Source organism: Anolis sagrei, chromosome 6 (genome assembly GCF_037176765.1).
Source record: "Anolis sagrei isolate rAnoSag1 chromosome 6, rAnoSag1.mat, whole genome shotgun sequence".
Taxonomy (NCBI): Eukaryota; Metazoa; Chordata; class Lepidosauria; order Squamata; family Dactyloidae; genus Anolis; species Anolis sagrei.
Window position 1 is genome coordinate 123,474,464 of NC_090026.1, and position 13,790 is coordinate 123,488,253.

The 13,790-nt window shown below is 42.4% G+C and overlaps 1 protein-coding gene across 5 annotated transcripts in view; it reads right to left on the reverse strand.

Moving 5' to 3' along the window:
- Nucleotides 1-13,790, reverse strand: part of LOC132778998 (sodium channel protein type 5 subunit alpha-like) — a 392,126-nt gene that overhangs the window by 111,072 nt on the left and 267,264 nt on the right. For all 5 annotated transcript variants that reach the window (XM_067470381.1, XM_060782622.2, XM_067470377.1 and 2 more), the window contains one exon: nucleotides 993-1,496. In XM_067470381.1, coding sequence (XP_067326482.1) covers nucleotides 993-1,496 — 504 coding nt within the window. The remainder of the gene's footprint in view (nucleotides 1-992; nucleotides 1,497-13,790) is intronic.

A 13,790-nucleotide genomic window follows, 5' to 3' on the forward strand; every position in this document is an offset into this window, starting at 1 on the left:
TCCAAGACAGAACTACAATTCTCAAGGTTCCTTGGGGAGAAGAAACAATTCCTCAAGTCAGTTGAGTAGTTATTGTGTCCTCAGAGGCTCCAATGCCTCAAAATCCTTAAGGAAAAGCTTAGACAAGTTTATCCAGAAATGATAATAGCAGAATCTTCAACTCTACCACAATGCTGAGCTGTGGGCAATGCTGTTATTTAAGCTGGAGGAACAGGCCTTCACCAATAGTCATGGAAGTTCAGTCTGAAGCAAAGCTAGCATTTGTAGCAAAGGCTGCATCAGTCTATGACAGAGGTTCTCAACCTGTGGGTTCCTAGGTATTTTGGCCCATAACTCTCAGAAATCCCTGTCAGTTTGCCAGCTTTTAGGATTTCTGGGAGTTGAAGGCCAAAACATCTGGGGACCCACAGGTTGAGAACCACTGGTTTATAGTCTTTCTCCAAATAACTACTGCATGGTCTCATGAGTACACTACAGCCTCGTCTACAGTACCATGCTTGTGCCCACTGCATAAGAGAGAACTTCATAGCACACATATTAGATCATGTACTAAGATGGCATCAACACATACCAAGTGGAGTCATCAGTGCAGGACTTTGGGGTAGAAGGACAAAACCATATTCAGTCAAATGAAGCTCTTCACAGAATCAAACATTTGGAAGCAACCACAAGAACCATCCTGTCCAACTCCCTACCAGGCAGGAATATACAATCAAAACCCTCCTGACAGATGGACATCCAGCTGTTATTTCAAAACCTCCAGAGAAAACTTTCCTATACACCAATGCAACATATTCCACAGCTGAACAGCTTTTATCATCAGTGTTTAACACAGGGTTGCAAGCCTATCATAATTGGAAATAAGCAATGAAACACATATTACTTGGATGTAAGACAAAGTCTAGCATGTAGAACTACCTAATAGCACCACTACTTCTACTGTGGACATTCTTGTCCCAAAAGTTAGCCACCATATTGGAATAGGAGTTTACCTGGTCTGTTTCCGTGTAGGTGCTCTGCTCATCATCTTCAATATCAGACTCTCCCACAGCAATGGGGACACAGATGGAAAGGTTGGGGTTGGTCATAAAGTCATCATTGTGGTCACTGACCACCTCCTTTGGCTGCGGCTGCTGTTGATGCGGGTGTTGATGGTTCGCCCTGTTTCTTTCAGTTCCCTCATCCCCAATGTGGTTCTCCTTGTAGGTGTCCTCCTCTTTGCTAAACTCCATAGCACTGTGGTTGTTGATGCAGTTGTGGACGACAGCGGGGTTCTGGGCCGTGAGCTTCATCATGGCTTTCTTCTCAGCTGTCGCTTTGGGTTGCCTGAGGACGTGGCAACAGAAGTCCCACATGGCGCGGTTGGCGTGGTTCAGTCCCCGGTTGATGCGGGCAAAGGCAAGCTGCAGGTTGTTCATCTCCCCATCCTCGTCTGGTGCCGAAAGGTTATCAGCGCTGAAGGAGCTCAACAGTAAGGCAAGGAACAGGTTCAGCACCTGAAATGTAATGCAATTGTGTTAATCACCCTAGGATTAAATATTCATTTATTCATGATGGTTCATATTAGGAATTCAAATCTCCTGAATACCATAGTCTCATTCCAATGTAAGACTCCCTGAGTTAATCATAGTCTGGTAGGAATGCCCCCCAAGAGTACTTCTTCACACTGGGTTGTTGTAGGTTTTTCAGACTGTATGGCCGTGTTCTAGAAGCATTTTTCTCCTGATGTTTTGGCAAGCATCCTCAGAGGTTGTAACGTCAGACCTCACAACCTCTGAGAATGCCTGCCATAGATGCAGGAAAAACGTCAGGTGAGAATACTTCTAGAGCATGGCCATAAGGCCCGAAAAACCTACAACAACCCAGTGATTCTGGCCATAAAAGCTTTCCAGTCCTGAAAGCCTTCACACTGTGTGTAATAAACTAAGGAAATGCTAGATAAAAGAATAAATGATGCTTTACAATGAAAGGTGGGAGAATCGTGGGGTACTTCTATGTCGTGCCTCAGCCACATCATAGTATCCCATTCCTTCTACATGTTCCAATCAATCAGCATTTTATGCCCATCTCTATCCTCACAGCCTCTTCTCCTGCATGTGGTTTGGGATGTGGAGACACGGTTTTGCCTAGATCCAGTTCAATTTACAGTAAGACACAAATATCTCTGGTCAGCCCCCTAGCCAGGATTTTGATTGGGGGGGGGGGGTGAGTTTGATTGGGGGGGGGGCTCAGGATCTACCTTAGCAAACCTTTTGTATCATTATCCCAATACCCCCATGCATATGGGATATATTGAACATGGTGATCAGATCATGATATGGATAAACATAACAGTTTAAATAATGTACCAGTAAGGCCTTCTCGCTGACCACTCTGAGAATTTGGGGGGGGGGGGCTGAAGCTCCTCGGCTACGGGCCTATCTCTGGTGAATACATTCCCAAACAGACCACACTTACATGAAACGATGGATATGATGAACACAATTAAGTTAGCTTAGTTGTGGTCCCAGTGTTCCATAGAGTTGCACTGAAGGACCTTTCAATAATTTGCTAGGTCCCACAAGGCAATCCAATGGTGGATAAGTGTGGATACTTATCTGGAAGTGACAAAATAAATTGCATTGTATCATTTTCCCATTGTAGATGTTGGGATAGTGCAGAGAGAGTTTACATTCACAGTTTGAAGCTTACCTATGTAGACAACTACTAGACAAAGCTCCAAATGACAGCCACCAAGGCCTACAGGGTGTCACACCCACTTTGTTTGACGCACAAAACTGATAGCAGCGTGCAAACAGACAACTTTCTTTCTTTCTTTCTTTCTTTCTTGCAAAGTACAATTGTTTAGGATTTGCACCCATTTAAAGCAGATGACGTATTCAACTATGTATGTATTTAAGTAGTTGTTGTTATGTGCCTTTGGGCAGATGGTGACCCTTTAAACAATTTGTACTTGCAATCTATCTATCTATCTATCTATCTATCTATCTATCTATCTATCTATCTATCTATCTATCGCTTACAGTCTTCGAAGAGCTCCCCTTTTCCCCAGCTGTGTAACTTTATCCCAGCACACCTGCTCTTGCACACAGAGCACTTTTTCATCCTGTCTTCTCATTTATCATAAGCTATTTGTGTTCTCTGGTGCCCTTTTTCTACAACACACATGAACACACTTCTGCTGCACACACACACACACACTCATACACCCTGCTCACTTAGGAGTCCACGCTGTTAAGCAAAATAAGCTCAACCTCAGGCATCATTGCTCGCTATTATTGTTGGCCAGACTGCATTGGAGACGGACAGTCTGGGGTTGAGACAGATCAAACCATTTTCTGCGCAAAGCCCATTTGCTGGGTATTGCTTCACTTAAATCACCCCGTCTGTTGCTCTTACTGTAAACAGTTTCCAGCAATGCTCAGAGTGCATTTGTGTATATACATTTCTAATGCAAGAATGAAGTTGCGAAGAATTGGATATCATAGCCCATATGCTGCACTAACTTCATAGCTTTTCACATGACTCTTGTTGTCAGCGCTTGGAAATAATGTGCTGCAAATTGAGCAGAGGATGTCAAGTTGAAACAAAAACTTTTCATTTGGTATACAAGGACATTTTTGTTGTCGTCATCTGCTTTCATGTCATTTCTGACCACCAACGATAGAGTGTCACTGTCTACCATCCTCTGACCCATTCTATTTGAGTGATGAACAATTCTTGAGTGTAACAAAAACTCAATATTTAGGTGGACATTATTTTCTTGTAATTTGAATCCACTGGCTTGTGTTCTAGTCTCTGGAGCGGCACAAAATAAGCTTGCTACTTATGTTACATGGTGCCCTTTAATGTAAAATGTAGTGATCTTTCAGTCTTCTCTTCTCCAAGCTACACTTACCCAGACTCCTAAGTAATTCCTCCTGTTGTAGTTCAGCCTGTGATTGTGTCTGATGTTCATGTTGGAATGGGGGTGAAGAATTTTCTGGGCCTGGGTCTGTTGGCAATGGGGATGAGGGTTTGCCTGGGCCTGAGTTAAGCTCAGACGAGAGACCCGCGGTGTCTCATGAAGATTCACAAGGTCACATTCCTGGGAGAGACCCTCAACAGTCTTTCTCTGAGAAACTGACTTCTGAAGATAAATTGTCAGGTGCAGAATTTAATGAGAGTGAAGATAGAAAGCAAGACTTTTGTAAACAGAAACAAAGCTCTCAGGCTCAACAAAGGTCAATTCATTTGTACGAAAAGAGAAATAAGAAACCCTTATCTGGTTGCAAATGCAAGATAAATGCTTTCCTTTCGGTTCTGGGGTCAGGAAAAGCTTTATATTGATACAAGGGAAATAATTGACTCAGCCTTGTCAACATTGGAATTTCATGACAGTTTTGTTTCCAAGTGTTCCTAGTTTCTTGTACCAATTTTTGCCAGGCTCTTGATCTATGTATTGGATTTTCATGCTGCCTTGTTCTATGGTGTTTGTACTATTGAATTTTGTGTTTCACCTTGTTCCTTGAAGCTCATGGACTAGTCTATATCTTGGAATTTATACTGTTTTTAGCATTTTTACTGCTTTGCCTACATATATTCTTCATTAAACTGCTTGTTGATTTTACTTGGTGTTTAAGGTCAGAGGTGTTCCTGCGCTGGAATACAACACCTCCTAAGTTTTGGAATCAAAATGGATAGTAGATTTTAAATTTTATGACAGAAATAGCTGGCTGGCCAAAGAACAGGGTGGAGAGGCAGGGAAAGTGTGGGAATTTATAACACAATAGTTGCAAAAATATCTACACTTACATAATTGATATTAATCACAGAATCATGAACATTTATGTTCAATCTCACAAAGAATTTGGCTACATTTCAATTTCAACTCATCCCTACAAAACTGGCAACGTCAAACTACCTTGCCTTTGTGGTTTCTTGCAACCGAAAACACTGAATCAATTCGTCCCTAAAAGTCTGGAACCAAAGAGCCTGCAAACAGAGATAGGACCGAAAAGCAATTTCACTGAATTGGCAATGTGAGCGCTCTGAAAGAAAAGTCAGACACCCCACTATCTAATCCATCTTCTCCTTCCCGACAGAGAATGGTTCCCTATAGCAGGAGTACATTTTCTACCCCTTTTGTGTATCACCAACTCAGAGTAAAGTTTATAAAAGCAGACACTCCTTCCAAAAGCAATTTACATGACCAGTTATCTGCTATATTGTTCCCTTTCGGGTTATTTCGGCTATTCGCGCGGGGCTAAGAGGCTTATTCCTTCTCTCCCAGCCCACTTTCTCCTTTATCCGGCATTGAAGTCATAATCCCGTGCTTTTGACATCCTATGCTGTTGAATTTGGAATGGCTCTGAGTTCAGAGATTCAGCAGCCGGCAATGGACCTCCCATCCAGATAGAAAGAAAAATGAAGGCACAGGAGGAAAAAAAAGGCTGGTGGGTGGGACATGCTAAATTTAACTGTGTTAATAGTAAGAGGAGAAGGAGGAGGAAGAAACTTCCATTATCCAGCCTGTTAAGTGTTTGACAGACCCTTGTTTTATATGACTCTATGTGTAAGAGGTGAGGAATTCAAAGTGCCTGACAGACCACCACCATACATAGAATCACAGAGTTGAAAGCAATCCTAAGCATCATCTTTTCCAACCTGTCTGGGAATTTTTAAGAGGCTGGATGGCCATCTGTCAGAAGGGCTTTGACGGTGTGTTTCTGCATGGCAGAAGGGGGTTGGACTGGATGGACTCTTCTATTCTGTGATAAAACACCTGTGAACATTAGCCATATAAACCCAGTTTTAAAACTTCCAGTGAAGATGATTCCAACATTTTCTTAGCGTCACAAAGTTCTTCCTAATGTTTAGACAGAATTTCCTTTTGAATCCATTGGTTCATGTAGTAAGTAACACCTGGAGCAGTAGAATACAAGCTCAAATCATCTTCTGCATGATAGATATTTAGAGATGTCTATCAAATCATTTCTAAAGGTGTGCCTGCAGAATTAATGCAGCCTGACACCATGCTAAGTGCTATAACTTAGGTAAAGATTTATATTACATTAAGTCCAGTTGTCCATAGACGTCTCCAAGGTCATGTGGCCAGCATGATTCATGGAGTGCCATTACCTTCTCGCTGGTGCAGTACCTATTGATCTTCTCACATTTTCAGGTTTTCGAACTGCTAGGTTGTCAGAAGCTGGGATTAACAGCGGGAGCTCACCCTGCTCCCCGGATTCGAACTGGAATCTTTTGGTCAGCAAGTTCAGCAGCTCAGCAGTTTAACCCACTGTGCCACTGCCATGACTTAATGCTATGGAATCCTGGGAGTTTTAGTTTGCTGAGATAACAGGGAATGCTAAAAGCCTTGTGAAACTACAACTCCCAGGATTCCATAGTATGGGACCGTGGCACTTAAATTTGAGTCAAGTTACATTAATTCCACAGTGCAAATGCACCTTAAGACTCCTTAGATCTCCCTGATGACAATTGCTGTTCAGCAGTAAAATATCCTGCCCAAGAGTCTGGTTGAATCTCCTTCTCTGGAGGTTTTTTAACAGAGGGCATCTGTCCGGAGGGCTTGGGTTTGTGTTCTCCTGCATGGCAAAATGGGATTGGAGTGGATGACCCTTGAAGTCATGTCCAAGTCTATGATTCTATGTTTTTAGAGGCCATGGCAGATGCCAATCTAATCCATCAGGACAGTGTTTCTGTTTTGTGGATTTTGAACATGAATTGAATTGGACATGCTCACAATCATTTACTGGCAGACTGTATGCTACTGCATTGTTATGCTAATGTCTTAATGGTTTGCATAAATAAATATGTTGTTTAAAACAACACATATGCTCCCACCCTTTGAAGACGGTACATGCTGCGCGCAGCTAGGGATGCACAGTTGGGTGGCCGCTCTTGAAAGAGGAAACTTCCATTGTTAAATATATCTGAACTCTGCTTTAGGGGATGTATAACATTAAGCCCTATCAAGTCACGGTTCTCAAGTCCGAGTGATGTTACCTTTGGAACACAGTGTCCCTTCTCTTATTATGCTATCTGAACATCAATAACAAATTTCTTCCCAGTGTAAACATTTTACAAGTGTGGAGAAGCATGGCCTGGGTCCATCTTCTGCCCCAATAAGGAGAGGGTTCTCCGTGCCATCCAATTTGAGGGACATCTGGGTGCCAAAGAAAGGGTTTTCCCTGCCTATTTTGGGCATTGCAGAAATGAGATCAAGATATGAAACTTGGTGGAAGAGACAAAAAGTCTACAACCTGGGTTTAAACGAGTATTAGGGAAATGCAACTTTCAAGAGTTCAGTCCAAAACCATGAAATACGGACATCAGCTCATACACCAGGAAGAGTTATCAGATGAGATAATGTTCTCTATGCAACCAGGAGAGAATATGAAGCAAGTATGCAAGTCAATATATATATATTTATGAATATATGGATGTTCCATTTCTGCTCCAAGTGTTATTCTGATGAGTGCAAGGGGTGGCTGATATACATCTATGAATGTTTTATTTAGATTGCACTATTTCATATTGGAAGAAAAGAATCGTTTAATTTTTCAAGAATCATTCAGAAATCCCTGCACAGGTAATGCAATCAAGGAGCTCAGCCTTTTGACTCATCCAAATTGCTGAGAAGTTTGCTATCAACTGAGGCTATTATCACCAAAATAAACTGGCTACAAGCCTTGGGGTTTGTTGGGCTATTGCATGTTTGGGGAGCATTCCTCTCCAAACAGAATAGAATTTCCTTCTTTCCTGGGCACGTACAGTACTGAGGGAAACAAAGGTCATGGAGAAAACCTCAAAGGAAAGAACATAATCCCATTCCTTGCATCCATCTAAAATGCAGACGTGTGCTTTCCCCCTTAAGAACAAACAAGCATCTCAAGCTCTGAGGATTACTTGGGAAGGAATCCCACTGGAGCATTGCAGCACACCCAAATGGCTGAGAGTTATCCTGGACCATCCTCTAACTTACAAGAAGCACTGCTTGACTATCAAGCAAAAAGTGGGCGCTAGAAACAATATCATACCAAAGCAGACTGGCACAGCCTGGGGATCACAACCAGACACAGTGAGGACATCTGTGCTTGTGCTTTGCTACTCTGCTGCTGAGTACTGATGCCCAGTGTGGAACACATCTCACCATGCTCAAACAGTGGATGTGGCTCTTAATGAGACGTGGCCCATTATCACAGGATGTCTCCACCCTACACTTCTGGAGAAATTATACTGCTGCCAGTATTGCACCACCTGATATCTGCTGGGAAGTAACAGCAATGAAAGGAACAAGGTATTGACATCTTTGGCTCATCCTCTGCTCAGATATCAGCCAGCATGCTAACAACTAAAATTAAGAAACAGCTTCCTAAGATCTACAGAGACTCACAGGAGCACCTCAGCAAGCGAGAGTCCAAAAGTGGCAGGCTAATATCTGAAACCTCAATCAGTGGCTGATACCAGATGAGAAACTCCTTCCTGGGCACACAGAAGATTGGACGACTTGAACTGAACAGAAGACACTGAACAGACTGTGCTCTGGCACCACGAGATACAGAAACAACCTTAAGAAATGGGGCTACAAAGTGGAGTCCACAACATGTGAATGTGGAAAAGAGCAAACCACAGACCAGCTACTACAATGCAACCTGAGCCCTGCCACATGCACAATGGAGGACTTCCTTACAGCGACACCAGAGGCATTCCAAGTGGCCATCGTCTGGTCAAAGGACATTTAGCATAATGCCAAATTTTTAACTTTGTAGTTTTATACATTATAATTGTATTCTCAATTTGCTTCTGACATGATAAATATATAAATAAATAAATATATAAATAAATACATAAATTCCTTGCATCCTCAAAGGGACTGCTCAAATGTTTGAGGAAGGACCAAGATGGTGGATCTGGGTGTGAAAATTTGGGTGAGGTATTACTATCTGGCAAATAATAATAATTACTACTACTGCTGCTACTGCTACTGCTACTAATAATAATATTCCGCCCTGTCTCCCTGGAGGGACTCGGGGCAGATTCCAAACATAAAAGGCAAGCATTCAATGTCCGAACACAACAATACACCCATAATATTGAAAATTGGCAGTGAAGGCTAAAAATCCTGTAAAACTACAACTCCTATGATTCCAGAACATTGAGTGAAAGTGGTGTTAGACTACATTCATTCTATAGTGTAGATGCACCCAAATTCCCCAGTTGGTTGCATGAAGTAAAGGAATGACCCTCCCACATAGCAGCATAGCTCAGGAAAAGCTGACCTTTGCTGCTATGAAAGAATATTTGCAGTATAAATATTTCTTAGATGTTTAATAAAATAATAGAATAACAGTAACAGATGTGTTATTGGCAGATAGGGTCATTATTTCCTTGTACCCCAGATATTGTTTCTTAGTACAGGGCTCAAAGCGAGGATATTCCAGTTCAATTACTTGCTTGATTGTGTAATCAATTAATCAATACCTCAATTAATGAATCTATTACCATAGGTACCTATTCATTTTTATTGATTTGTAATAAGAGTACATCTCAGGCATTATAGCAGGCCCTCCACTTTTATGGGGCATAGGGGCACAGTAGAAAAACAAAAAAAAATCCCAGGAGGACATCTCTCCATGAAATTGCAAGAACTTTTGGGAACTTCCTGAAGTTGCATACAGTAGACTTGCTAGAAGAACCTAGCAAAATTCTTGGAGATGACATTTCCCTCTGGGTGCAGCTAAATGAAACCACAGATATAGATTCTGCAAATACAGGGATCTAACTATACTATTCCCATTCCTCTAGGAAGTAGCAACCAATAGTGAAAGGACCAAGGCAGTGACATCTCCAGCTCATCCCCTCTTTGGGTATCAGCCAGCATGTCAACGACTTAAATCAAGAAATAGTTTTCTAAGATCTACAGAGACACTCGCTGGAACACCTCAGCAAGCGAGAGTCCAAAAGTGGCAGGCTCAAACCCAGAACCTCAACCAATGGCTGATACCAAATGAAAGGCTCCCCCCTGGGCACACAGAGGACTGGGCGACTTGGAAGGCGCTGAAGAGACCGCGCTCTGGCACCACAAGATGCAGAGCCAACCTTCAGAAATGGGGCTACAAAGTGGAATCCACGACATGCGAGTGTGGAGAAGAGCAAACTACAGACCATCTGCTGCAGTGCAACCTGAGCCCTGCTACATGCACAATGGAGGAACTTCTTATATAGTAACACCAGAGGCACTCCAAGTGGCCAGATACTGGTCAAAGGGCATTTAATCAACTACCAAGCTTGCAAACTTTGTGCTTTGTTTGTTTGTTTAAAAATGCAATACAACTGTTTGATTTGCTCCTCACACAATAAATAAATACTCCCCCCTCCAGCAGTTCTTAATTTCTTGGCTTTGAGCTTGTGTTGCATTTACTGTATACACTCTATGATTCTGTTTTCAACTTTCCAAAGTTAATCAAGAAAAAAATAAAACTGAAAACCCAACTTTTCATTCCAGGAGTAGAAAGAGCGGTGGAAAGTGAGAAGATCAATTCCCGGAAAGTGAGATGAAAGCAACGCAAGGTGCTACGAGTGTCAGTGTTCAGACACCTATTACAAACCAATTCAGAACATCTCCAAAGTGAGAGGATACGGTCATGCAGTCTAAGCTTAAGGCAAAACAACAATAGAAACATGCCTCTTCTCTCCCCCCCCCCCCCCTCTCTCCATCCATCCCTTCATGGCCTAAATCTACTTGTTAGTCCCAAGTAGTTAAACCCAATGAATCAATGAATTTTACTGCTGTGTTGTCTTATTATTCAGCAATTGATTAATCTAGTTGGGATTGTGTGCCTTCAAGTTGCTTCCAATTTATAGTGACCCTATTACAGGGTTATTACATGTCCAGTGAGAATAAAACCATTGCCGACAGAGTTGTGGGCCAACGCTCAGGCATAACACTGTGCCAGTTTTCACAGAAATTGTGTGGAGCTCTCCTATGTGCCCATCTAAATTGGCTATTGGTTCTTCCTAGGTAGGAAGAAATTGAATAAGAAGAGCCCACTAGGTTAGTGTTTTGCAAGCTTGGGGTCAGGACCCCTAGTGGGGCCATGAGGGGGTGTCAGAGAAGTTGCAAAAAACCATCAGAAAACAGTATTTTCAGTTGGCCATGGGGTTCTGTGTGGAAAGTTTGGCTCAATTATATCACTGGTAGGGTTCAGAATGCTTTTTGATTGTAGGTGAACAATAAATCCCAGCAACTACAACTCTCAAATGTCAAAGTCTATTTTCCCCAAACTTAACCTGTGTTCACATTTGCAGATATTGCGTTTGGTCCAGATCCATCATTGTTTGAATCCACAGTGCTCTCTCGATGTAGGTGAACTACGACTCCAAATCTCAAGGTCAATGCCCACCAAACCCTTCCAGGATTTTCTGTCGATCATGGGAGTTCTGTGTGCCAAGTTTGTTTCATTGGTGGAGTTCATCATTGGTGGAGTTCAGAATGCTCTTGGATTGTAAGTGAACTTTACATCCCAGCAACTACAACTCCCAAATGCCAAAACCAATCCACCCTCAACCCCACCAGTATTCAAATTTGGGCGTCTCAGGTATTTATGCCAAATTTGGTCCAGTGAATGAAAATACATCCTGCACCTCAGATATTTCCATTACAATTCATAACAGTAGCAAAATTATATTTATGAAGTAGCAAGGAAAATAATGTTATTGTTGGGGGTCACCACAAGATGAGGAACTGTATTAAGTAGTTGTGGCATTGAGAAGGTTGAGAACCACTTCTCCAACTGATATCCTTGTGTCTAGTTTCAGCCTCAAGTTAAAAGGCAAAAAGACCAAACACAAACTATCATGGTGTTTCTGCAAAGAAAATGCTGCTTTCTGGGCAAACCTTCCCAATGAATTTTGCACAGAACGAGCCCTGAAATGCAAAAGTAAATCTTATCAGTCCAGGATTCTTTTGTTAGGCTTTGCTGGCATTCAAGTACTCAGGCAGGTATTCTGCTAGTTAGCTGCAATGTAAAGTAGACTTAAAACCTCTTAAGTGTGTCCTATTTACATTTAAAATTATAGAATCATAGAACTGGAAGAGAATCCAAGGACATCCAGTCCCATCTCCTTCTAATATGCAAGAAGACACAGCTAAAGCACACCTGACAGATGGCCTTCCAGCCTCTGTGCAAAAATCTCCACAACACTTTGGGGCAAAGTATTCCACTATAGAACAGCTCTTATAATCAGAAATTTATTCCTAATGTCGAAGAAGAATATATTTTCCTGTACTTTGAATATATTGCTCATGTCCTATTGTTTGGAGCAGCAGAAAACAATCTGGCTCTATCTTCAATATGACATCCTTCCAGATGTTTAAACAGGGCACTCATGTCCCCTCTTAGAATCATAGAATCATAGAATCAAAGAGTTGGAAGAGACCTCATGGGCCATCCAGTCCAAACCCATTCTGCCAAGAAGCAGGAATATTGCATTCAAATCACCCGACAGATGGCCATCCAGCCTCTGTTTAAAAGCTTCCAAAGAAGGAGCCTCCACCACACTCCGGGGCAGAGAGTTCCACTGCTGAACGGCTCTCACAGTCAGGAAGTTCTTCCTCGTGTTCAGATGGAATCTCCTCTCTTGTAGTTTGAAGCCATTGTCTTCATCTTCTTTTCTCCAACATCCCCAGCTCCCAAAGTCACTAGTCTTGGGGCTTGACTTCCAGATCTTGGACCATTTTGGTCACTCTTCTTTGGATACCTTCCAGCTTATTCATATACGTCTTGAATTGTGATGTCCAGAACTGGAAACAAGGTTTTTCCAGGTGAGGTCTGACCAAAGCAGAGTACTTATAGTGTAACTTCCCTCAAAACAGACACAATATTTTTATTGATGGAGCCTAGAATAGTGCTTGCTTTTCCAGCTGCTGCATCACATTGTGATACATTTGAGAACAATGTTGCAATTGTTACCATTGCTATGAGCATAAAGCCACCACATCACAGCTATGTGTCTGATTCAGAATATATTAGAAATGCTTTTCAACCATTTCCAAATGCTTTCAAATATTCTGTCCACCCCTAGCGCCAGAAATGACTTGGTTTCTTTCCCCTTTCCATCCTTTTCAGCTCATGCTATAAAGAAGAAGGTGCACATGGGACTGAAGCCCCAGGACTATTGCAACTGGCAAAAAGGGTGGCCGGAGTCGATTGCCTCCTCCTCCTCCTCACTCTCTTCTGAATTCAGCTACAATCCTCGCAGTCACTTGTGTATTGAGGGGAGAGGAGAATTATCCCAGCAGCCATGAAATGTGTGTGAATTATCCCTGTGGTAATCCAATGTGTTTTGGGGTGGCTTGAGCTTGAATGGTCAATTAAGTAGAAACCCATTAGCTTCACAACAGAATGGCTCCAAGCAAAGGGGAAACCTGCTAGAACGGATTCGTCGAGATGGCTCAGCCGCGGAGCTGCCTCCATTTTCGGGCTCGTTGGAAAATGTCGCATCGGAATTGAACCTCCATGCCATTGCTTTCAAGCCATTAAAATCAGAGGAGGGCACCTTGTGGGAGTCGGTCTAATTCTGTAATAGTGGCAAGGAGGTGGCAGAAATAGGGAATGAGAGTGGCAGGAAAAGAAAGACAGAAAGGAAAAGCATGCGAGAGAAAGAGAAGAGGGAAGTGGGAAAGACACCATTTATGTTTTGCCCTTGACATGATCATGGACTACATGACGTTCTGGCCGATTTCCGCCAGAGGAACACAGTCCCTGATGAGGGAGAAAAATATT